General features: G+C 52.7%; 1 protein-coding gene across 2 annotated transcripts; it reads left to right on the top strand.

Moving 5' to 3' along the window:
• Positions 1-9,378: 9,378 nt before the first annotated feature.
• TLCD3B (TLC domain containing 3B) lies at positions 9,379-17,725 on the top strand (the record flags this gene model as incomplete). 2 transcript variants are annotated; one of them, XM_084250648.1, is made up of 5 exons in its annotated part: positions 9,379-9,503; positions 13,468-13,551; positions 16,468-16,702; positions 17,115-17,210; positions 17,438-17,725. In XM_084250648.1, the coding sequence occupies 5 exons, from the start codon at positions 9,379-9,381 to the stop codon at positions 17,723-17,725; spliced, it is 828 nt and encodes a 275-aa protein (XP_084106774.1). The 2 variants fall into 2 exon arrangements, with proteins under 2 accessions (XP_084106774.1, XP_084106773.1); XM_084250647.1 differs by lacking the exon at positions 9,379-9,503 and adding an exon at positions 12,486-12,610.
• Positions 17,726-23,594: the final 5,869 nt, after the last annotated feature.

Below are 23,594 nucleotides of genomic sequence, written 5' to 3'. Positions count from 1 at the left end.
CGCTGCGCGGCGCCTTCCCGCAGCTGCTGGGCCGAAATAGCGGATTCCCGCCGCCGCCCGCCCGGGTCGGATCCCCGTCATACGCCGGGTGCTGCGGCACCCCAAGGGAAGACCGAACCCCCGGGCTGCGCCACCAACTCGCTGTGTGACTGTAGCCAAACCACTGAGCCTCTCTGAGTCCATTTCCTCCTCTGTAAAACAGGGAACGCCTGCCCTAGGGATAGTGTAAAAATCAAAGCTACTTGTTAATTATATGGAATTAGACTCAATATTTTTTCAACCTGGTCTCACGTCATTTTTACTGACATTGCCCTAATTTGTCTTCACCATCTGGTCTCTTCAGCCGTCATTATTGCTGTCAAAGTGATTTCCTCCCAGCCAGGTCAGATCTGTTCCCCTTCTATTTTTAAACTTCCAAAGGCTCCCCGCAGACTCCAGGATAAAACCCAAATGCTCCAACCGACAGGCAAGGCCATCCACTCTGAGACCTGCCTCCCTTCTGTTTATTCATTCCACAACCTATCCCAGCAAGTGCCCAACCAGTGCCCAGGGCTCTGGGTTGGGCTCCAGATTACCGTTCTCTAACAGACAATGAGGCAGACAAAGGTCCTGCCCTGGTTGCTTACCTGCCCCTGGGGGAGGGGAACAGACAAGTAAGCCAATAGTTTAGTGCCTCATCGGTTCTTTCCAGTTTCCACCACAAGGTCTGTTCAATGCTCCTGAGCCTGCACGTAGGGCTTCACAGCTCCACACCTCTGCAGATGCTATTCCCTCTGCCTAGAACAACTCCCCTTTGTCTCTCCCCTCCCCCACTACTCCTTCCTCATCCCTCCAGCCTCTCTGCTCAGTTTTGCCTCTGGGAAAACTTCCTGCCAGCCTCAGGCAGAGGTGGCTGCTTTGGACATCCTGTACTGTAAACCTAAGGTTCTAGCACTAATGACAAGATGTTTGAATTCTCCAGTTCAGTGCCTTGTTCCCCGATCATTACTGCAGTTTCCTGCATTGGATTCACCTCCATATCCCAAGTCCTAGCACTTGGTCTGGTCTGGGGGCCTCCAACGAGTATTCATTCTCATCTTCATTCTTGACCTCAGTAAGTTCTACACACACACGCTTGTCCACACATGGCACACTCATATAAGCATACTCACCCCAAGAGTTTGCAGACGTCAGCTGCAGTCAGCTGCAGTCAGCTGCTTCCTGGCATTTTCTCCTGAAAGCAGCGATGTACACGCCTGCTTTCGTCCCTGTTCTCCACTCCCATGTGCCTCACCCCAGCTGCTGCCCCCGGAGGTTGTCTACACCATGAGGCAGTCACAGAACTTGCCAGGGTCTGTGTCCTGGGTCTCAAATCTCCCCTTCCACCCTCAAACACACTCAGCCACTTCCTCTGCTGCCCCCAGCCCTCTCTGAGAGGGCACCAAGCCCAGACAACAGGGGTCATTGATTGTAAGACAGGGTCAGATTGCCTTTTTGGGGTCTGTCTTCTTGTCTGTTCCTACCTTCTTTGCAGAACCCAGAGGCCCAATGTGAGGCCAGTCCCCACCTCAGGCCCAGGGCAGGCCTCAAGTGACATACCCTCCATCCCTCTTTTCAGCTTTGGCCAACAGAGACGTCAGCCTTGGCAAGGCCTCTGGACAGTGGTCAGACTCGCTGCTAATGGTGTTCTGTTCCTACCCTGGGCTCATTCATTATGCAGGAGGGTGGACAGAGTACCAGGCCTGCTTGCTGCAAGGTAAGCCAATAGGAGGGGTGATGTATGCACCCCACTTTGCCAGGACCCCACTGCTACCCACAGCACACCCTCTGTGGGAGGGGGAGAGTAAATGGCTTTACCATAGCTGGATAGTCACACAGAGTCTCCCTCTATCGAAAGTTCAAAGCTGAAGTGGTCAGATATCATCACATGTAATTTTGTTCTACCCCGGGGAGAGAGAAAAAGATTATGTACTCCCCAGTCATCATGGGCTGGGTGGGAGACTTGAGATGCAGAGAGAGCCGAGAAGATGAGACGCCTCAGCAGGCCTGGGCTTGGGCGTGGGAAAAGAACTTGGCAGTTCTGATTTTGATCTAATACTTTCAGTCCCCTCCTATGGACATCAGACAGTAAGGCCTCCCAGAGACTGGGAAGAGGCTCACCAGCCTCCTTGTTATGAAAATGAAAGGCCTATGCTTAGGTAATTACCCTGGGGAAATAGAAGCAAAGCTGAGCTGAGCTAGAACAAACATTAAGACAGAGTCTTCGCAGACTTTATCTTATTTAATCCTAACAGTAGGCCTGAGTGGCAGAAACCCGTATTTCCATTTTAGAGATGACAAAGGATGACCTGACTGAAAGAGAACTTTAGAATCACATCTGGGTTTGAATTCTACTTCTGCCACTGTGTGTCTGTGTGACCTTGAGCCAGTCAGCTGACCTCACAGAACCTCAGTCTTCCTCATGTGGAACATCGTGTTACCTAAGAGCCGGGCAGGTGTGGTTGTGATGCTCACAGGATGTATTACGTAGAGTGCCTGGCACAGAACAAGCATCCATTAAAAAAGAACAACTCTCTGTGATGATCACAATGATAGTTTATTGATTACATTTGTAAAGGACAGGCTTATTAGGAAAAGGAGAAAGGGGAGGCGGGGAGGCACCTTCACAGATGCAGGTGGGCAGAGAGCTGCAGCTGCCACTTTGGAAAGGAAATGGTTCCTCAGAAGAGATGCCTGCACAGACACAGGAGGGCGGCCTGGGACCCGAGCTGCCAGGATGACTTTATAAAACACCACGTCGGAAGTGTGTTCTCCGCCCTCCTTCAATCATCCCAGCACCCTGGGTAGGAGGATGCCTACTGCCCCCACTTTACAGAAGAGAAGCCCAGAACTCAGGGGAGTGAAATCACGTGCACAAGTTCTGCTGGCTAGTGAGTGACAGAACCAGGATATGAGCCCAGCCAGTGAGACTGTGTGTGTGTGTTACTGAGGCTCAGAGAGGTTTTGACACTTGACCAAGATCACACAGCTCATCTATAGAACACATGGTCTGGACACTTAGTTTTCTGACTCTAGCTCATCTGTTAGACCCCTCAGCTTTTTCTACCATCCAGATAAAGGGTGGGCCTGGACCTGTTTGGAACAGTACCTAACTTGGGACAGTACAATAAAAGCACTAAATAATAAATGCTCTGGCAGGCTGGCCAGGACTCTCCCCAGGGCTCAGGTAGGGGGAATTGGACCCTTCCCTGGGTATCATGTGGGAAACAGGCCACTTCTGGGTGCTTATTGTTTATTCACAGCCTTCGATGATATCACCCCGAAAGGCCCAGAAGCAGTACAGCTGGGTAAAGAGGATGAGCACAGCATTGGAACAGAGGACCCTGAAGTAGCAGGAAACCAGAAAGACCGAGCCCACATTGAACTGTGTGACAGGTCTGTAAGACTGCATGGGTGTGTGTGTAGGGGGGCCTCACTTGTGGAGCCAGGGAAAGTGGCGTCAGCTTGGGAGACTGGCTGGACACTTGGGTAGTTCACCCCACACTTTCCCCTGTACAGCAGGCTGCACCCCGACACCAGCACCCACTGGTCTGCCTCCCTTTTGCTGGGAAGTTCAGACCCTCCCAGAGCACCGGAAGGCTGGGTGAACAGCATCCCATCTCGCCTTTCGTTCAGGCAGTACCTGCCCTCAGTCCTTCAAGAAAGCGCCTGCGCACTAGGAAAGCCATTCTCTCTCCAATTCCCTTTCCACAGTTCTGATTGTTCCAGGAGAAAGTCTCATTTTGCTGCCAGAAGCCCTTTAACACCTCTCTATCCATGCTTATCTTTTAACAAAGAGAGAGCAGGCCTCCAGCTCAGAATTCAGAGTAAGGGATAGTATCTAGCCAGATTGTTAGAATGAGGTTTTTCTCATCTTGTGTATTTGTTATAAGAGCTGACACTGGCTTTCTATTTTCAGTAGTGATAAAACATTCTTTTAAAGTACATAGTTAAGGCCTCCCTGGTGGCCTAGGGGTTAAGTCTCAGCACCATCATAGTTAAGGCCTGAGTTTGTTGTCTCCCCCTGGCCAGGGAGCTGACCCACATATGGCACAGCAGACCTCTCCTGTCTCACTAGCTGCTCCCCTCAGCAGTGTATTTCAGTCGATCTGCCTGTTCTGCTCTGCACTCTGGTGAATCTTCTCACCGACTGCGCCCCCCCCACCCTCCCCCCCCCACTTCTGGCCTACACCCCAGCTCTTGTATGCATAAACAAATAAAAATAACTCTTTAAAAAACAAACAGGGCCTCCCCCATAACGCAGCGGTTGAGCGCTGGGTTGCGAAGCTGCCCGCAGCCTCTGCAGCGCCAGCTCAATCCCCAGTCACCAGGCGAGGGTCCCACATGTCATGCAGACCTCCCCTGCCGCTGCGCCCCTCAGCAGTGTACTTTGTCAGTCTGCCTGCTCTGCTCTCCCCTCTGGCTCTGGTAAATTCTCTCACCCTCCCGTGCTTCTGACTGTATCCAGTGCTTGTATAAAAAGAAAGAAATTTAAAAAACAAACAAAAGGGCCTCCCCGGTGGCGCAGCGGTTGAGCGCTGGGTTGCGAAGCTGCCCACAGCCTCTGCAACGCCGGTTCAATCCCCGGCTGCTCCCCGGCCACCGGAGGAGGGTCCCGCATGGCGCGCAGACCTCTCCTGCTGCCCGCTGCTCCCCTCAGCAGTGTACTTCGGTCCTTCTGCCTGCTCTGCTCCCCGCTCTGGCTCTGGTGAATTCTCTCACCCTCCCACGCTTCTGACTATACCCAGTGCTTGTATGTATGTATAAATAAATAAATAAATCTTTAAAAATAAATAAATAAAATAAAAAACAAAGAGGGGCCTCCCTGGTGGCTCAAGGGGTTAAGACACAGCCTGTGAGGCAGTCTGCAGCCTCTGCAGCACGAGTTCGATCCCTGGCCACCCAGAGAGCAACCCACATGGCAGCAGACCTCTCCTGACTCTCCCGCTGCTCCCCTCAGCAGTGTACTTCCATTGATCTGCCTGTTTAGTTCTCTGCTCTGTCTCTGGTGAATCCTCTCAACCCCCCTCCCCCCTTACCCCCTCCCCGGACTTCTGACCTATACCCCCACTCTTGTATGCATAAATAAATAAATCTTTAAAAAAATAAGTAAAATAAAATAAAATAAAATAAAATAAAAAACAAACAAACAAACCCCAGCTATGCCATTTTCTACCTATGTGACCCTGGACGAGTTACACAACCTCTCTGTGCCTCAATTCTCTCATCTGCAAAGAAAAAGAATTAATGGCATCTCCGTCTTAGGTTTTTTGGTGGGGATTACATTAGTTAGTTTTTGCAAAGGGCATAGATTGGGGGCTGACATCCAGTAAATAAATGTTTGCTCTATAAATGTTTGCTATTATTACGTCAATAGGAAAGAAAAAAAATCCCAAGGTTTAGGGGACACTTTTTTAGACGAATCCCACCATTTTCCACGAGGGAACAAATCTTGAAATAGATAACTAAGAGACTGAGCTAGGATTTTGGTCCATTTTTGGATTCCCAATTCACTAACCAGCCATTTCAATTTTTGATAATTTATAGAACCTCTTAGCTTGGGATTATTCACCTGCAGAATGAGTTACTATACCTCATTGAGTGTTCGAATGTGTGTATTGAGGAGGCTCAGAAAAAGAGTGGGTATGATGTCTCCAGTGCATTCTCAACAGGGTAATATCACCCCCATGGGGACAAAAATTGGATCTTGGGGGCAGGAAATTCTTATTCTTTTTTATTCTTTTTAATATATAAAGCACAGATACACAGTCTATCCGTGTTACTAAAATTTCATGAGGGGTGGTGATTAGGAAACAAAAAAAATCTATAAAAAGTCTCCCTAGGGGAGCAATACTGAAAGAATTGAGAAACACTGCTCTAAAGGAAGGTTTTTCCAACTCGGTGGCTACCCACGGTGGCTTGTGAAATCAGCTTCATGCGTCACGACCAGCATTTTGGGAGGAAAAAAGGAGACAGAAAATGCACAAGACACAGGAGAAATATCAGTAAGTATTAACAACCTTTGGGTTCAGTTTGTGCTGAGTGACGAAGTAAAAGGTAGCTCATGTGGATCATTATAGAAAAAGCTGAAACCTGTTTTTCCAAACCACTGTTTTTCTTTTTTTCTCCTCATCCTTTCTCTGACAGACTAGCCCATGTGGCATTGGATTGAGGAAGAAACCCAATACAAAGGAAAGAAATGCAGGAGAGAGTTCCGATTCCAGTTCAACTCTGGCCTCGCCTTTTCTAGCTCATGGCTCAGGACTCTCCCCATCCTCACTCCATCCTCACTCTGGGGTAAGCCATGGGGACAGCACCCCTGGTTGCTGCTCGCCCTCACTCCTGCCTCTGTCCCCCACCCCCTTTTCCTCTCCAGTCCTCCCAACATGGAAGGCAGCAGTTTACCCCAGCACTAGCTCTGCCATTTACTAAGTAGCCAGGGACACATCACTGAACTTCTCTGAGTCTCGGTTTTCTCAGCAGTAAAAGGGAATGATTCCATCAGGCTGAAGTGATGCTTAAGTGAGAGAAAGTATATTAGTATTTCAGTAGTAGCTAACAGGCTTATTCCTATGTGAAGAAGTTTACTGTGTTCTATTTAATGCTCCAAATGAGACTACTCAGGATCAGGGAAGGTAACAGGGTAGACTACAGACATGTTGCCTGGTCTCAAGTCTCACTTCAGTATCCATATTACTTCTTTTTGGGGTACTGTATTGTCTCCTTTTTGAAAAGGAACTTTCCCCATAACTCCACAAATAACTCTGCTTGCACCATATTGGCCAGCCCTCTAGCTGCAAGGGAAGCTGGAAAATAAGGTTTTAAATAGGCACATTTCAGTCCCCAAGACAATAAGGAAGTGGGTGAGAATGGAAACTGGTTGGGCCACTAGAAACCTCATCTTCAGGGCCTCCCAGGTAGTGCAGTGGTTGAGTGCTGGGTTGCTAAGCTGCCCGCAGCCTCTGCAGCACCCGTCCTTTCGATCCCCAGCTGCTCCCTGGCCACCTGAGGAGGGTCCCACATGGCGCGCAGACCTCTCCTGCTGCCCGCTGCTCCCCTCAGCAGTGTACTTTGGTCCTTCTGCCTGTTCTGCTCCCGGCTCTGGCTCTGGTGAATTCTCTCACCCTCCCGCGCTTCCGACTGTACCCAGTTCTTGTATAAATAAATAAATCTTTTTAAAACTTTTTTAAAAATAAAAGAAACCTCATCTTCAACAACTTTATCATGCTCTTGGTTTAACATTTATTTTTCAGAGGTCTCTGCAGAAGGAAAGTGGTTGAAGAAGCAAAACTGTTAATACAAGCTCTGAAAATTGACTGAAGTGTCTATATTTAATGATGTTCAATGATGTTTTGGTTCTGTTTGTTTTAACCTTTCAGTTTGCTTAGGAAAATGAGTTTATGAGTTTTCTATATGTTTAGACTATGATTTAAAATAAAATCTTGGGCCTCCTCGGTGGCGCAGGTGGTAGAGTTCGGTGCTGTGAAGCTGTCCGCAGCTTCTGCAGCGCTGGTTTGATCCCAGCCGGCCGGCGAGGGTCCCACATGGTGTGGCAGACCTCTTCTGTCTTGCCCGCTGCTCCCCTCAGCAGTGTATTTCGTCAGTCTGCCTGTTCTGTTCCCCGTTCTGTCTCTGGTGAGTCCTCTCACCCTCCCACACATCTGGCCTGTACCCCGGTTCTTGTATAAATAAATAAATCTTTTAAAAAATTAAAGTAAAATAAAATCTTATCTCATTCCCTTCCCAATTATGTAACCTGGGACAAGGTACTAAACATCTGTATGCCTCCCTTTTCTTATTTGTAAAATGGATATGATATTAACCCCTTGTGTCCATAGAAAATGCTATATAAGTAGCATTTAATGAGAGATACAGATTTGAACCCACAGAGCTTGGCCCGTCATGGTCCAGGGAGTGAATGAACCTACATTTGTTTCACATTTTAAAAGCTCCACCTTATTTTACATAAAGTGCATACATTTTAAGCATATGTCCTGAGAATGCTTACGTTTGTATATACTGTGACCGACCAACAGAAGGGCGTTCCCAGCACCCCCGACGTTCCTGGGGTCCCCTCCCAGTCAATAGCTGCCAGGAGTGAGTTAAATGCTGTTAGGATTTTTCAACAAAGATATCTTGCCTGTTTTGAACTTCAAATGGAACCATACAGTATGTTTCATTTATTACCTACAGTCTGAATTTAAAGCTCAGTTGGTCCCACTCTACAAATTGCTGCCTTAACTATTATCCGATACTATCACGCTCAAAGCAACAAATACCTTGACTATTCTTATTTTCTGGTCCCACCTCTTGCTGCTCTTTGAGCCCCGCCCATGTAACCTAACTGTCAATCGAAGCATCAACGAATTCTAATTGGCCATGCTGGCTAGAAGGCTCCACCCCTGAACCCCACCAGAGCCCGCCTCTCCACCAGGAGCCAATGATAGGGCACTTGGTCAAAAGAGGGGCCAATGGGGAGACGCGTCTTCTAAACCGCCCACCGGGCCACCAATGGAGGGCGATATTCCCGCCCTAACTGTCTGAGCAGAGCTGCCTCAGCCTCCTCGTGCCCTTGCAGTTTGACGTCTGCCCTGTATCCTGAGGGGCCCCTCAAAGCTGCTTAAGGGGAGCAGGATGGCCGGCTCCCACTCCCTACATCCCTCCCGGATCTTCCCCACCCCTCCCCTCCCTGGAATGGAGGGGAGGGGAAGATTTTCCAGGCAAAAATAGTATATATGTAAATATGTATTTTTTCAGGGTTTCTCCTGTTTTTTTCCTTTTTAATAAGAAGATAGGATTTTTGTCTTTTTAAAGAAATATTTTAAACTTTCCAATATTTACACAATTCGAACATACAGCCCCTTTCTTTTTCCCAGTTCTGAGAGCTGATGGGAATCATCAGCCTCTCTCTCTAGCTTCCACCTTGCCCCTCAGAGGTGAGGCCTAGCATGAAATGTGAGGACCTACGGAAAGGGAGAGGAGACACAAGTCTGTGAGGCAGGGGCAGAGTATGGGACCGGGTGGTGTCAGGAAAGAGCAGGCACAGCATGAGGGTTGAAGGCGAGAGAGCAGGAGTGAACTGCCATGACCGGGAGGTAGGTCAGCTTCAGGAGTAACAGGAGAAAATGAAAGAAACTGATGAAATTGGGCTGATAAAAAATTAGGGTGTCCAATTGCCCTGGATGAGGGAAATTTAAAGTGCAATTAGGATCCCAAAGATACTGGTGCCTTCAGATGGTTATAGATGGACAGATGCTAAGGACCATTGAGTTGTTAGGGTGAAGGGGGTCTCTGAGCCTGAGGGACACTGTGCTGAGATATTCTCATGGCCATCTTTTCTCACCTCCACCCCAGACAGGCATGGCCTTGCTCTTTGTACTTGGCTGCATCTTCTTCCCCTTGAGCTTCACTCTCCTGTGCTGGAGTCTGCAGCACCATTCCAACGTGCGGATGGAGAAGCCACAGGCTGTTTTGGTGGCATCCAAGTAAGAGGACAGGGTGAGGGCATCCTTCTGGGGCCAGGGCTGGTGGAGCTATTTCCTACTCTAAGGAGTTGTTGGTGAGAACAGAAGCAGAGTGTCTGTGTATGTGTGTGTGTATGTGTGTGTGTGTGGGGGGGAACAGGTTAAGAGTGAAAAGACACTGGCTATGGGTGTCCTGTGGATTCTGCAAATCACTTAACCTGTCAGAACTTTGGTTCCCCCTTTTATGAATGGGCTTAATTAAGAATACCCACCTTCCTTTCTTCCTGGAGATGTTATTGAGAGTCAGGTGAATTTGCTTTATCTGTAAACTCCTGCAAGTAGCCTTATCTCCTCTAGTGGAGGCAGCACCTGCTCACCACAGCCAACTGTGATCTTCTCTTAAAAGTAGAACTTTTATGTGAAATCCCCTGATTTTCAAACACTGACAAATGACTTCAAATAAAATACTATACTGGCAAATCCACACTGGGCAAACAAAACATGTTTATAGGCTGGCAGGGCCCTTTGTACTGCAAATTTCTGACCTTTTTAACAAAGCTTAATATATACACCTGAGCAGTCACCAAACCTTAGGCAGGAGAGGGAGCAGGCAGAAGACGGGTATCTAGGTGAGTTCCTGGAAGATAAAATGCCATCTCTGCCTGCTTTAATACACATCCAACAAAATCCAACCAGACTCCTGGGCCAGGTTTGTGGCCCTCCAACAGCAGTGGAGGCAGCCTACCGTCCCCCATTCTCTCTGAAGCTCATTACTTTTTCCTGACTTTGCTTTGGCTTTAAAGTTATGCAAACACGGATTGGAAATTCTCATCGCCATGTTATCTTGGGCAAGTTTTTTTAAATCACTATGCCTCACTTTATCCATAAAACAAGGAACTTTTGTTGGGAAGGTTAAGTAAGAATGAATATATCACCTCATCCTGTGTCCAGGATATATCAAATACTTAGGAAGCTGGGCCCTTTTCCTCTTCAGTGAAGTCCTGAGGTTCACTGTTGTCTCTAAAATTTTAGTCTTAACTCCTGCCAGAGGTCAGAGACCTTGCAGGGACTGACTCACACAGCCACTAGAGGGCAGCCCAAAACTGCAAATCCCAGCCCTCTTGCCTTTCTTGGGGACCTGGAATGGACTCTGGGAAGCAAAGGCAATTGTAGTGTTGGCTATTGAGGTATACCTTAGGGCAGGCCTGGAGGCCAAAGTATGGTTTGGATAGCAGGCACCATGTCATGCAAAATTCACAGGTCAGCTGGTTTCAGAACAAGAAAGCTGAATTACAGGGAGACAGCAGGAAGGAGTGAGAAGCCAAGCCACTGGGCCACCTGGTTGCAGCTGGGCCTCTGACCTGCAGCTTGACCCTGGCCAAAGACCATTGAGCTTCAGTTTCCTTACAGCTGCATGAAGGGCTTCCACCAGCGAATGCCCCGGTCTTCTACCACTCCCAATCTCAGCTGTTCTGTGAAGTTGCAGAGGAAGGGCTGCCAGGAGCCTGAGAACACCTGCCCCAAAAGGTGGTGGCCAGGAGAAGCCAGGCAGCAGGGGGCTTCCTCCAGCTCGAGGTGGATTTTCTGAGGCAGCGTTTGCTCCCCCTTCCCCTTCTAAACCCTGGAGTCACTCTGACATCTGGTAGGAGAGTTCCTGCCACTCCTTAACTATGTGACCTTGGGCAGTGTCACTTAATGCCTCAGACCATGTCGTGACCTGTGAGAAGGGGCAGAGCCTTACCTCAGTGCTGTTCCAATAGCCAGATCAGGACACTGGACAGTCTTGCTGGGAAGTCAGGACCTAGAGTCACACGTTGCTAGTTTCCCTCCCTCCCGTGGGAGTGAGACACACAGGGGTCTCTGAGTGTGAAGGGCAGGTTTTTATTCCCATCCTTAAACTGACTCTTTAGTGACAGTGAGGCGCACTGATTTCTCATTCCAGGGAATCTTCTCTGCTGGAATGGGCATGCCCAAGTTGGGACCCCACCAGGGCACCCTGGGGCTCTAGGGAGGTGCTGCAAGAGAGGGAATGACAGACATTTGCAGAGTGCTAGTGGGAACGTGGGTCGCCTGACCCATCTGAGAGCCCAGAGCCCCCTCCCAGCTAATCCGGGTGCCCTGACAAGCTTCCTCCCTGAGAGGAGACCTGCCCCTCCCCTGGCCCTTGTCCCCAGCAGCCCCCCCGGCGCCGCAGCTGCTGTCTCTTTAAGGGCCTCCCCCTCCCTCTTTCTCTGCTCCCCCCATCTCTGTCGCAGCCGCTGCTGTGGCTCAGAGCTGCGTGGGGAGACGCTGCTGCAGGTCCGGTTTCTTGGTGTCTGGTCGGTGCCATCATTTCCCCACCCCTCCCCCACCCTCCCCAAGCTGGTGATTCCCTCCCCCTCCCCCTCCCCACTGAGGGGGCAGGGGGTTGGGCACGAACTCGCTATAATGCCCCGAGCAGCCTCCGAGCCGGCCGGCGGGGACTGTGGCGGCGGCGAGAGGCGGCGGTGGAGGCGGGAGAGCAGTGCTGACTAATGACCACTCGCCTGGCCGCTCCTCTGTCTCCTGTCCCTCCCTCCCTCCCTCTCTCCCTCCCTTCCAGGGCTGGCACCACAGTCCCACCCCCCAGCCCCCACCCCGCCTTCTCGGGCCCTCCCAGCTTCTCCACGTAGGCCTCCCCTCCCCACCTGCCTGGCCTCCTCCCCTCCCCCACTGCATCCTGCTCCTCCCGTACCCTCTTCTCCCTCCGTCCTCTCACCCAGTCCTCCCCTCCTCAGCGCTCTCCCATCCCTCGGGCTGCTTTCTCCGGCTCCCTTTCTCAGATCCTCCCTCTCCCCATCTCCCCGGCCTCAGCTAACTCCTTCTCTCCCTCCTCCGGCCTGACTCCCTTGCCCCGTCTGTCCCGCCCCGTCCCCTTTGTGCCCCTTTCTCTCCTTCTCTCCCCTTCCCTGCCCGGGAGTCCCTGCTCCACCTCTCACTCCCTTCAGCTCGGCCTCCCAGTCCCTGCCCGAGGCCTGAGCCACCATGCTGACCCCAATGGTGGCTGGGGGGGTGGTGTTCCCCGGACTCTTCCTCCTCTCCAAGAACACGCTCCAGCGGCTGCCCCAGCTGCGCTGGGAGGAGGCCGACGCGGTCATTGTCTCAGCCAGGTAAACTGCACCCCTTCCCCTCAGCCCTCTCCCCTTCCCAGGCTTTCTGAGGATGGAAGGGACCCCAGCCCTTCCCTGGACCTTGGGCCTGCTGGGGCCTGGGGTCTCCTGAAGCGGTGGGTGGGCTTTCCCTCCCCGCTTCCCTCTTGACTCGCTGTCCCGGGAGACCGCGTCCAAACCCAGCCATCTGGTCTACTAGTATCAGCCGCTTGCCTCGCCTTTCCTCATTCACCCTCCCACCCTCCCAAACAGGCCAGCATGTGACTAAAACATTTCTCTAAGATAGGAGGGGACAGGACCAGGGGCCAGAGCTGCGTATTATTCAGGCATGTGTTGGGAGGACAGGGCCAGAGGAGGGAAGGGAGCACTAGTAAACCCTGGGACAGCTGGGGAGGGGAGCATGGTGGCAGTCAAGGAGCAAATGGGAAAGTGGCTAGGGGGACTTGGGGTGACTGAGGGCTCAGTTGATGACCAGCATGATGACTGGGTGGCTGAGGGGTGCAGGAAGAGGCCCAGGGCTCCGCTAGCCACCCAGGGCTGCCCCCTCCCAAGCCCGCCCTAGGGAGAGGCCCTGTTATCAGCTGGGCTCTCGCATCACTCACCTCAGGATGACCTCCCTGGTGTCCTCCTTAGATCTCGTGGCCCAGTATCCACACTGAGGGAAGGACAGAGGCAGTTTAGGAATGGGGGGACTGAGTAGCAGCTGGGCAAGTCTGGGAGCCCAGCTGGCGGGGCGAGTGAGCCCTGGAAAGATGGGCAGGGAGTGGCCCAAGAAGTGAGCGAGTCCAGAGCACAGTGACTGGACTAGTGAAGAGGTAGAGCTCTGGCTGCCACCACTCCTCCCTCTGTCTCCCCAGGCTAGTGTCCTCAGTCCAAGCCGTCATGGCCTCCACAGCTGGCTACATCGTCTCCACCTCCTGCAAGCACATCATTGATGACCAGTAAGTGTCAAGAGAGTGCCTTTGCCCAGACGCCACAGCCCGTGTGCATGTGTGACCCCCGAGTATGTTAGGTCTGCTAGGGGATTCCTTCAGTGGTCCCCTAGCTTTTAACTTGGGCTCGAGCAAGTTAACTGCAGTAGCTGCAACTCAACACCCAGGGATAAATTTATCCATGTCCTGTCCTTAAAGGTCAGAGCCAGGAGGGGGAATGGGGATCAAAAAGAATTCTCAAAGCAACTCCTGGGCTTCCTGACCTCTGCTATCGTAGTAGGTTCTGAATGTTGTTTCCTCTCCTCCTCCTCCACTACCTCCTCCCTCCCTTACACCCTTCAGGTCCCTTTTCCAACCAGCACCCAACTGGGTGCCTCCTCCTTGTGCCAGGCTCATTCCTTCTCCCCCGCAGAATCCAGGGGTCCAGCCCCAGCTTGTGCACTAGAGAGGAGAGAGATGACACAAACAAGGCCACCAGCAGCTAGGTAGTGGGGGGAGGGGAGGGTGAAGAGGCCAAAATTTGGCACTGGCAGCCGCTGCAGTGCCTGGTGCTTGCCAAAAAAGCCTAGGCCTGAGAGGTGGGGCAGCCGAGGACTGAGGCCCTGTCCGTGGTGCTGACGAGCCCACTCTAGGTGGCCCGTGGGTTGCCTGTGAGGGTGTTGATGACGTCCCACACTTCTGACCCTGTTCTCTTTTCTCTGGTGGCCACCGAGCCCCAGGATATTGTCTGGAGGATCCTGATCTAGAGGCTCCCCCTTTTCCCCTGCAGATAAGTTCACTTATCTGTGGAGTAGGGCCCCTCCCTGCCTGAAAGTGCTGCTGTGAGGACTGATGGAATGGTGAGTGGTGTGTGTCAGGCGCCTAGAGCAGTTCCGGCTCACACCCACCGTGGGTGCTGAACTCTTCAGACCCTGGGGACAGTGACTTGGCTGCTTCCTGCCCTCTCTGGCCCCTTCCCCCGCGCCCCCCCACTAGTTTCCTCCTCTTGTCTTCTTACTGAGGTCACCTCCAACTCTTTCACTGCCTCCTCCCTGGTCAGTTCTTGTTCCTTCCCCTTTAATCCTCAGGTGGGTGGGGAAGATCAGGATTAATCCTGGGGTAACAGCTGTTCCTACTCTGAGCACTTAATTGCTAAGGTGGGCAGGGTTTAACCCTTCACGTTGCAGTGCAGGTCCTGCCCATCTTGTTCTCCCCACAAAACCGGGGTCCTACAGTGCTACAGGTCCGCTGGGGCTGGCTTTCTGGCCACACCCTGCTCTAGCTTCTCTTGGGCCCGTTGGACCCTTTGCACTTGAACTCTGCTTATTTTCCTGCCCTTCATTTCTAACCTGAGCTTGCTGCTCCCCTTTCCTTTCCCTCTTCCCCCTCCTGGTCACATGCTCCAGCACAAGTCTCAGGTTCTAGTTCCCCAAATCATCCCTGCCCCCTGCGCTGCCTTTCCAGGCCCAGATCAGCTCTCCCCTAGAGCCTGCCTTCTTCTTCATATCACCCCGACTCCCCACCTGCCTGTCCCTCCCCAGGTCTCATGCCACTTCCGTTGCTCCTCATATTTGGTCTTAGTTCTTTTTCTGTGTCACTCTGGTCACTTTGCTTTCATGCCTCCACCTAATTGGGTGAGTTCCTTCCCTCTGGGCCTGCTTCTTTGACCTCCCACCCAACGTCAGACCTGTCTGTTGCAAGGCTGTAGAATTTAAGAGAACGTGCTCAATGTGCTGACTCGAGAAAAAAAAAAAATGCAATGTTGCCTATTCGTGCACTTTTCATTTCTGTATACTCTCCAAGTGCATAGAACTTTCTCTACTCTTTGCTCCTTTTGCTCAGCGTTTTCTCCTTAGTGCTTGGCTGTACCTGAGACAACACGCGGTTGGTCTACACTCAGGCAGAACAAGCAGCACTGACAGCACCAATAGCTCATCAGTGGGCCCTTCTGGGACACTTGTCTTGAATTTTCTAGGGACAGTCAGGCTGAGGGGAATGGCTATGAAGGCGGACTTCTGTTTATTCCTTGGCCAGATTACCCGACTGCTCAGCTTCCTCATGTGTAAAATGGGAGTGATAACCATATCTACTTTTTATAAAAGTTTTTGTGGGCAGTAAATATATTCATGTGTGTAAAAGATTTAGAATATGTGGGCCTCCCTGGTGGCGCTGCGGTTGAGCGCTGGGTTGCGAAGCTGCCCGCAGCCTCTGCAGTGCCAGTTCGATTCCCGGCTGCTCCCCGGCCACCGGAGGAGGGTCCCACATGGCGCGCAGACCTCTCCTGCCGCCCGCTGCTCCCCTCAGCAGTGTACTTCGGTTCTTCTGCCTCTTCTGCTCCCCGCTCTGGCTCTGGTGAATTCTCTCACCCTCCCGCGCTTCTGACTGTACCCAATGCATGTATAAACAAAACAAACAAACAAACAAACAAACAAAAAAAGATTTAGAATATGAGACTAGCGCCTGCATGGAGTAAGTCACCATTAGTCAATGAGACCTTTCGCCATCATTCTCGCCTCTTTTGCTGCCTTCATCCTAACCCCAGCGGGTGCGCACATCTTCACTGAGTTGCTCTGATCACTCCATCTCTTCCCTCTGGGTTGCGGCTGTCTTTTGGTCTCTTGTTCCTTTTTCACCCACCACAGAGCAGGCAGAGAGAAAGGAAATAGGAACGAATGAGTGAAGGAATGAGTGAATCTGAACATGGGAGTGTTCTGAAATCAGGCAGTGTGTGTTGAATCCCAGCACTCCTGCTTACCAGCGAGGTGACTGTGTGCACTTGGGCAAATTTCTGGCCCTCTGCCCTTGAGTTCCATCATGTAACTTGAGAGTCCACTTCCGGCTCAGGGTTGTTGTGAATATCACTTGAGACCTGACTCAGCCTGGCACCTGGCAGATGCTCTATCCATCTCCTTTCCTCCTTGATTCCTCTCTCTCTCTGCTCAACAGACACTGGCTTTCCTCTGCCTACACGCAATTTGCAGTGCCCTACTTCATCTACGACATCTACGCCATGTTCCTCTGTCACTGGCACAAGCACCAGGTCAAGGGGCATGGAGGGGACGAAGGGGGGGCCAGAGCCCCGGGCAGCACTTGGGCTGTCGTGCGCGGCTACCTGCACAAGGAGTTCCTCATGGTGCTCCACCATGCCGTCATGGTGCTTGTGTGTTTCCCGCTGTCGGTGGTGAGTTGGGGTGCCGAGAGCCTGCGCCCCCATATCCTGAGCCTAGGAAGCCCTGGGTCCATGTCCCAGCAGCAGGGTGGGTCCAGGATGGAGGGTCCCCCTGGAGGGTTTTCTAAGCACTAGCCCAGCCCACCCCCCCCGACAGCAAGAGGGTCTGGGGTCAGCTGGCCTGGGCTGGGTCAGGCCGCACTGAGCCTCCGGCCTGTCACTGCCCGTCTCTGAGCCTCTGGGTTCCTCAATTCAATGTCAGGTTTACAGTCTTACTTGCAGGATTGTTGGAGGGCTACACCGCGGTGTGCTCCCAGTTTTGCTTTTGTGCAGAGTTAAGCATCTCCAACAGTGACAGGCTAGCGGGAGGGCAGGGTCTGCTGGGGCATCGGGTGAGGCCAAGCCGCTTCCTTCCTCTCCTCAGGTGTGGCGTCAGGGCAAGGGAGATTTCTTTCTAGGCTGTTTGCTGATGGCGGAGGTCAGCACTCCCTTCGTCTGCCTTGGCAAGATCCTCATCCAGGTGAGCGAATACCTGAGGGGACATGTCTGGGGGGTGAGGGGGAGTGGGGCGCGGGAAGGGTCCAGCAGAGACTTTTCGGGTTCTGTAAAGGAATGGCTGCGTCGGGCCTGGGAGGGGCTACGGGCAGGAGAAGGGGCGGCCCCGGGGCGCCGGGGGCGTGGGCGGAGCCAGCCCCTGCCCGCCCCTGACCTGGGCCCGCCCCTGACCTGGGCCCGCCCCTCCCGCAGTACAAGCGGCAGCACACGCTGCTGCACAAGGTGAACGGAGCCCTGATGCTGCTCAGCTTCCTCTGCTGCCGGGTGCTGCTCTTCCCCTACCTGTACTGGGCCTACGGGCGCCACGCCGGCCTGCCTCTGCTCGCCGTGCCGCTCGCCATCCCGGCCCACGTCAACCTGGGCGCCGCGCTCCTGCTCGCTCCCCAGCTGTACTGGTTCTTCCTCATCTGCCGCGGGGCCTGCCGCCTCTTCCGGCCCCGGGGCTCCCCGCCGCCCTCTCCCTGTCAGACCCAGGACTGAGGGTGGGGTCAGGGGACCCCCACCCACACCCCCTGTGGGGACAGGGCTCTGGGACCGCTGGGTGGGGGTCGGGAGTCAGGGGTCTCTGACCCTGACAGCCCAGGACTGACGAACTCCGAAGGGGGTGGGGGCAGGGACCAGGTGACATGGAAGCCGAGAGAAGGAGACTTCTCCCCACAGTGCCTGAGCTGAGGGCAGTGAACCCTTTGGCAAACCCCCTTCTGGATCACCAACCCTGGGGCCCGGAAGAAGCGAAGGACAGAGGAAGGGGCACCACTTCCATCCGTCTAGGGCTTGAGGGCTGTTGGGGAGACCACCGGGACGCAAGAGGTCTAGGAGAGAAATAATGGGTGGGAGATCCTGCTGCCAAGGCCATCCCAGCCCCCCTGCTGCAAACTCCTCTTAGCTCCCGTCACCTGGGAGGAGAAGACACCCTAATTCAACCCCTGGATCTTGCTTGGGGCTTGTCGCCCCCACAGCTCCTCTCCAGGGGAGGCCAGCCTGAAGAATCTTATTTATTTTATTTATTTGCCCAAATTCAAACTAGTTTGTTGGGGTGTGGGGAGGGAGATGGCTGCTACCCCCCAGCCTTCCCAGTGCTGAGCAACCCCCCAGGGCAGGCGAGGGGGCACCCTGTCCCTTCCCCATCAGGCTGCATATCTTGCCCTCGGGCCCTGGCATGTCCCTGGTGCTACAGACCTCAAGGCTTCCTCCAATCTGGGGTCGGGGGACCCTGGGAGGTGCTTTACAGACCGCTAATAAAGACGATCTGCGTGAACGCCACCGAGGCCCTCTCCTCTCCTGCTTCTTTGGGGCTGGGGAGGGTCCCGCTTGGGGTAGAAGCACTGAGGGCACCTGCACCGACTGCCAGGGAGTCAAGGAGAAGGAAACCAGGACTTTATTCATCCTGGAGAGGAGGGTAGGTTTCGGCATTCAGGGCCAAGTCCAGCACCTGGTTCAGCTCTTCAGGCTCCTTTCTGGAAGCTCCTGTGGGGTATGGATGTCAGAGGTAGGAGGTCACATGCTGCCTCCCAAGGACTGTGAGGGGCTGGGGGTGGGGGGTAGGCCTTACATGTGTTTGCAGAACTGGAAAAGGAGGAAAAGGAAGGTCACTACCAGGAAGCCCACCGTTATGTAATAGAAGGCTCCAGAGCTGGAACCTGCTAGACAAGAAGGGGTAGATGACCCTGGATCATCTCCAGTGGAAGGGGCAGGGGCAGCTCTCCTCCAGGCCCTGGCACGGGTGAGGCCCTTCTCAAGCTGGTTCATACCTGAGGTCCCAAAGATGACCGGGCTTTCTCCAATGAATTTGGCCACAGCCAGGAGTCTGGCTTGGTCTGAGTCTGGGTAATCAAAAAAGTCACGTCTGTCTATGAAGAGTGGAGATTTTTCTCCTGACGCCAAGGTCTTGACACTGGATGCTGGGGACCCAGAACAAAGTTTTTGACAGGAGCTCAGCAGACCCTTGTCCAAAACCCCCCCCCACCCCCAGAAGATGAGGTAGGCTCAGGTCACTGCCAGGCCACACAGCCTTAACATGGTTATGTAGGGACTTGATTTTGATCCAGGAACTTCCGCACAGGGATCAGCAGAGTTCTCCACCAGGTACTATGTCGGACAGGGAGGATGGGAGAGGAGCTTTGAGAACAAAGAGAAAGTCTGGCCTCCCAGGCCCCAAGGGGGCATGGACCCCTCCCCCAACCTTCCTCCCTCCCACTGTGCAGGACAGCTTCCCACCTGTTTCTAGGACCCCTGGCCCAACAAGCCACACCCACACCTGTGCCCACTGCCACAGCCTCATGATCCTCACTCCTGTGACAGGAGTAGGGGGGCTCTGTGATGTCATCACCTAGAACCATTCATTCTGATCACACTAAGTGGATGGGAAAGAAAGTATTAGGAGCTTGAGACCCTACCCCCCTAGTCCCAAATCAGAAGGGGAGAGGTTGGGACCCACAGAACCTTCATTCCTAGGGGTGATGCTGATGATGGCACAGGAACCATGGCAGCCCAGAATTTATAAATTGGAGGGCTCCGGACAGTCTGCTGAAAGCCTGGAGCTGGGGGGGGGGGGCAGGGCCGCACACCTCTAGTAACCTTCAGATCAACCAAAGTCGCATTTATGGGGCACGCATTGATGTGCCAGGTACTTATCATTTACCAAGAGAAAATGTGTTTGTGTGGGGTGAGCTCCTCCGCCCTGGGACAGAGCACCTGGCACATCCTTTAACCATCACAACCCTGAGAGTGGTCCTACCTCTACCTTCGGAAGAGGGAACCAAGGCCAGGGAGCCAAGTGATATGGGCAGCACACACTTCTCACGGTGTGTGTTATCTTCCCCGAGGCTTCCCTTGCCTGCCTTGTGTCCCCAAATTCAGGGGCAAAGGAATCTCCTCCATGCCCCTAACCTGGCCACTCAGTGCTCAGAGGAGGATGATGCTGGGCTTAGGAGCCAGGAGAAATAACAAACTTCGTCCAATAGGTGGCAGCAGTGCCCAAGTCTGCCCGCTCTCCCTGTGCTCTTCCTCCCCGGAGGCACAGCATCCTGGACTCGGGGCCTGTCTTTGGCTTCTTCCCACAGGTTGCACCGGGTGCTGCAGGAACCTGCTGGGGGAATGGCAGGCTTGGGGGTGCCATCTCATGGCGGTCTCTCCGTCATGCACAGAGCCTTCGGGGCTCGCCTCTCTGGGTGGGCTCCCCCAAAGGCCATCCTACCTCTCTCTTACCAGCCCCCGCTTTCTCTTGTCACCTACCCACAGCCACTCTAAACTCTGGGGTCCCCCTCAGCTTCCAAGAGTGAGCTCCCTCTCCCCGACAGGTAGGTCTATCTGTCACAGATGTGGGTCTGTCTGTCGTAGATGTGTTCCACACTCAGAGGCTCCTCTGTCAGCAGCCTCTGACAGGCCCAGGGCCATGGCGTGTGTTTGTGCTGGGTGAGCGCCTCTGTCCTGGGACGCTCCTCCCTGGACCCACCCCTCAGCTTTCTTGCCCTTAAGGACAACCCACCATTTCTCACAGCCACCTGGGGAGGCACTGGCCAGGTCAGCTTCTACTTCCTAATCCAGAAAAAGTCTAGGGAGGGAAAAAGTGGGGAAAAAGAGGCCAACTACTACCAATGGGGCCTCCTTCTGGTTCCCTTATCTCCTCTAAGGAGAGAGACTTACCCAAGATGACAGGGCATATGGGGGTCAGCAGAGACTCAACCTGGCTCTTGGCTCTGGGCCAGGGATCTCACCCCAGGCCCGTCTGCAGCTGCTCCCTGAGTTTAGCAGGAAGAAGGAGTCCAGAGCCTTTAGCTTGTGGAGTTGATTTTGTGGTTTCCTCAATCGCCTCAAATGAATACAGCTGCACTGTCTACCAGAAAAAGTCCTTTTAATTCAAACAATGAATGATCCATTCACTACTTCATCAGCCCATTAAATAAATGTATTGAGCTCTTGCTAGGTGTTGGGCTCCATTTACGGCTTAGAAATCGCCAGGGCACGGTTTCTGCCTCAGGGATCGCTGGGGAGAAAACTCAGACTGCACATCATCAGAGCAGAGCTGGACAGCTCCTAAGGGACAGTCTACACCGGCTGCCTCCGCCCCCTCTCCTTCCACATATTTTTCAAACCCGCCTTTGGACCTGACTTCATCTCCACCCTCCACTGAAGCCTCTTTTGCCAAACCTACCAGTGACTTGTTCCCTTGCCAAATCTAACTGTTACCCCTCTGCTGCTTCTGTGTGTGTCTCAGTAAAGTGCACCTGCAGGGAGTCAGGTTTGGGGGCTCCTTCTCCAACCAGCTATGCCTTGGACCTTCTCTTTTCTATCTATACTCTCCCAAGGTGATCTCATCCAGACTCATAGCTTTAAATACCATCTATATGCCAGTGACTCACAAATGTATATTTCCAGCCCAGCCCTCTCCTCTGAGCTCCAGACTCCACTATCCAACTTCCTGCTTCATGTCTCCATAAGATCAAAAACATCTCAAACCCAACAGATCCCAACTGGAGCTCTTGGGTCTTCTATCCCAAATCTTCTCGTTCTTCCCATCTTGGGACATGGTCTCACCTTTCCTTAGATGCAAACACCTAGGAATCATCCCAGACCGCCCTTCTGCCCGACAAACCCATAGTCAAGACCTGCTGGCCCGATTTCCAATATAATTCTCAAATCCATCCACTTCCCCCCAACTCCAGCGCTGCCCCCTCATTCGAGTTCACCCTGTGTCTCACGTGGCTAACTGCAATGGCCTGTGGGCAGGTCACGCTCCCCCAGCCAGAACAAAGCAGAGGATGGGAACCCACTCACTCCTTCAAACCTCCCAATGGCTTCTTCAATGACTTCTCGGTGAATTCTGCCCTTCTTCCCCTGAGCTGCAGGCCTCTGACCCAGCCCTGCCCACCCACCTACCTTGGCTCTTCCCACTACTCCGCCTCTGCACATCCTCAGCTTAGGATACTCTTGTCCCTGCACTTGACCCGCTCATTCCTCCTCTTCTAGGTCTATGTTGAAACTACTTCCCCTGAAGAGTAAACCCGATCTCCCACCTCCTGTGACCTTCCCATCACCACAGCAACCTCACTGCATTTACACGGCTGTGTATTGTCTTGCTCCCCTACAAGGCCATGAAGCAGAGACTGGTGATCTTGCCATGGTCGAATCCCCACATTATATAGTAGATGTTCAACAAATAGGACTTAACTCAAGGATGAAAAGCTTTTCCACCAGGGCTCAGCACTGCCTGCCATTTCCCCTGCAACTGGTTGGAACTGCAACCTCACCCTCACCCGCCTTCACCCAGGCTTTCCAGAGGCTCCTGTGGATGCACGCTGTGCTCCATGAGGAGACAGCACTGCAGGAAGCAGGAATCTGGGGATTCCTTGCCCAGCACCCCCTCTCTTACCCCAGGTCTGCCTCCTGTGGCATTGAGGTCAAGGCTATCCTCTGGCCAAGTCCACCAACTCTGGACAGCATCACCCTTAACCCCGCTCCTCTCATCCTCCTAGAGAGCTCTGAAGGAAACCTAATGGCTGCTCTACTGAAATGGAGTAATGAGTAGGTAATATAGGAACGTGGTTCAAAATCCCAAAGTAAAAAAAGGATAAACCTTGAGTAATCAGTCTTTTCTATTCCTGCCCTACCCTACCTGACAACAATCTCCTCAGAGGTCACCATAATTATCACTTTCTTGTGCAGCCTTCCAGAATAATCTATGCACAAATCAACAAGCATGTATAAATTCTCTCCTCCACCCCAATGGTAACATTCTGTACCTGCTGTTCCGCACCTTGCTTTTTGAGTTAACAGGAGATTGTGAAGATGATGTCCATCCAGGCGACTTCCTTTTTCATAGCTGCATACAACTTCATTGCATGAAATGATGTCACAGCTGAACCTGTTCCTTCTTCATAGATAATCCTGATGGTTTTCAGGTGTTTGCAATTACAAAGCTGCAGTCAACAGATCTTGACCTTCTCTACTTTGCTCAAGGGCCAGTGGAATTTTTGGGTCAAGGGTTGTGTATGGGTCATACTGGTATCGCCTATCAAACTGGGCTGGGGGGGGGCATTTACCCACAGGCTCAGCAACACCTTGTGGTAATAGATGCTTCGAATTTTACCAATTGGCAGGTGACATGTGGTGTCTGGGTGTAGCTGGCCTTTGCATTTCCCATACTTTAAAAAAAAATGTGGTAAAATTCACATAACAATATTTATGCCAACCATTTTCCAGTGTACTGTTCAGCAGTGTTAAGTCTTTTCATTGTTGTGTGATCTCTTACTTTTAAGTCACATTAATTAGTGCTGGCCCAGCTTGGGGCAGCCTCACTCACCATGGCACTCACTCCCTGGTGGTGGCAGAGACAGACAAGTGATCCGCA

Source organism: Talpa europaea (assembly GCF_964194135.1).
Source record: "Talpa europaea genome assembly, chromosome: 12".
Classification (NCBI taxonomy): domain Eukaryota; kingdom Metazoa; phylum Chordata; class Mammalia; order Eulipotyphla; family Talpidae; genus Talpa; species Talpa europaea.
The sequence above is the reverse complement of the archived record's forward strand: the minus strand, read 5'-3'. Positions and strand labels throughout refer to the sequence as shown.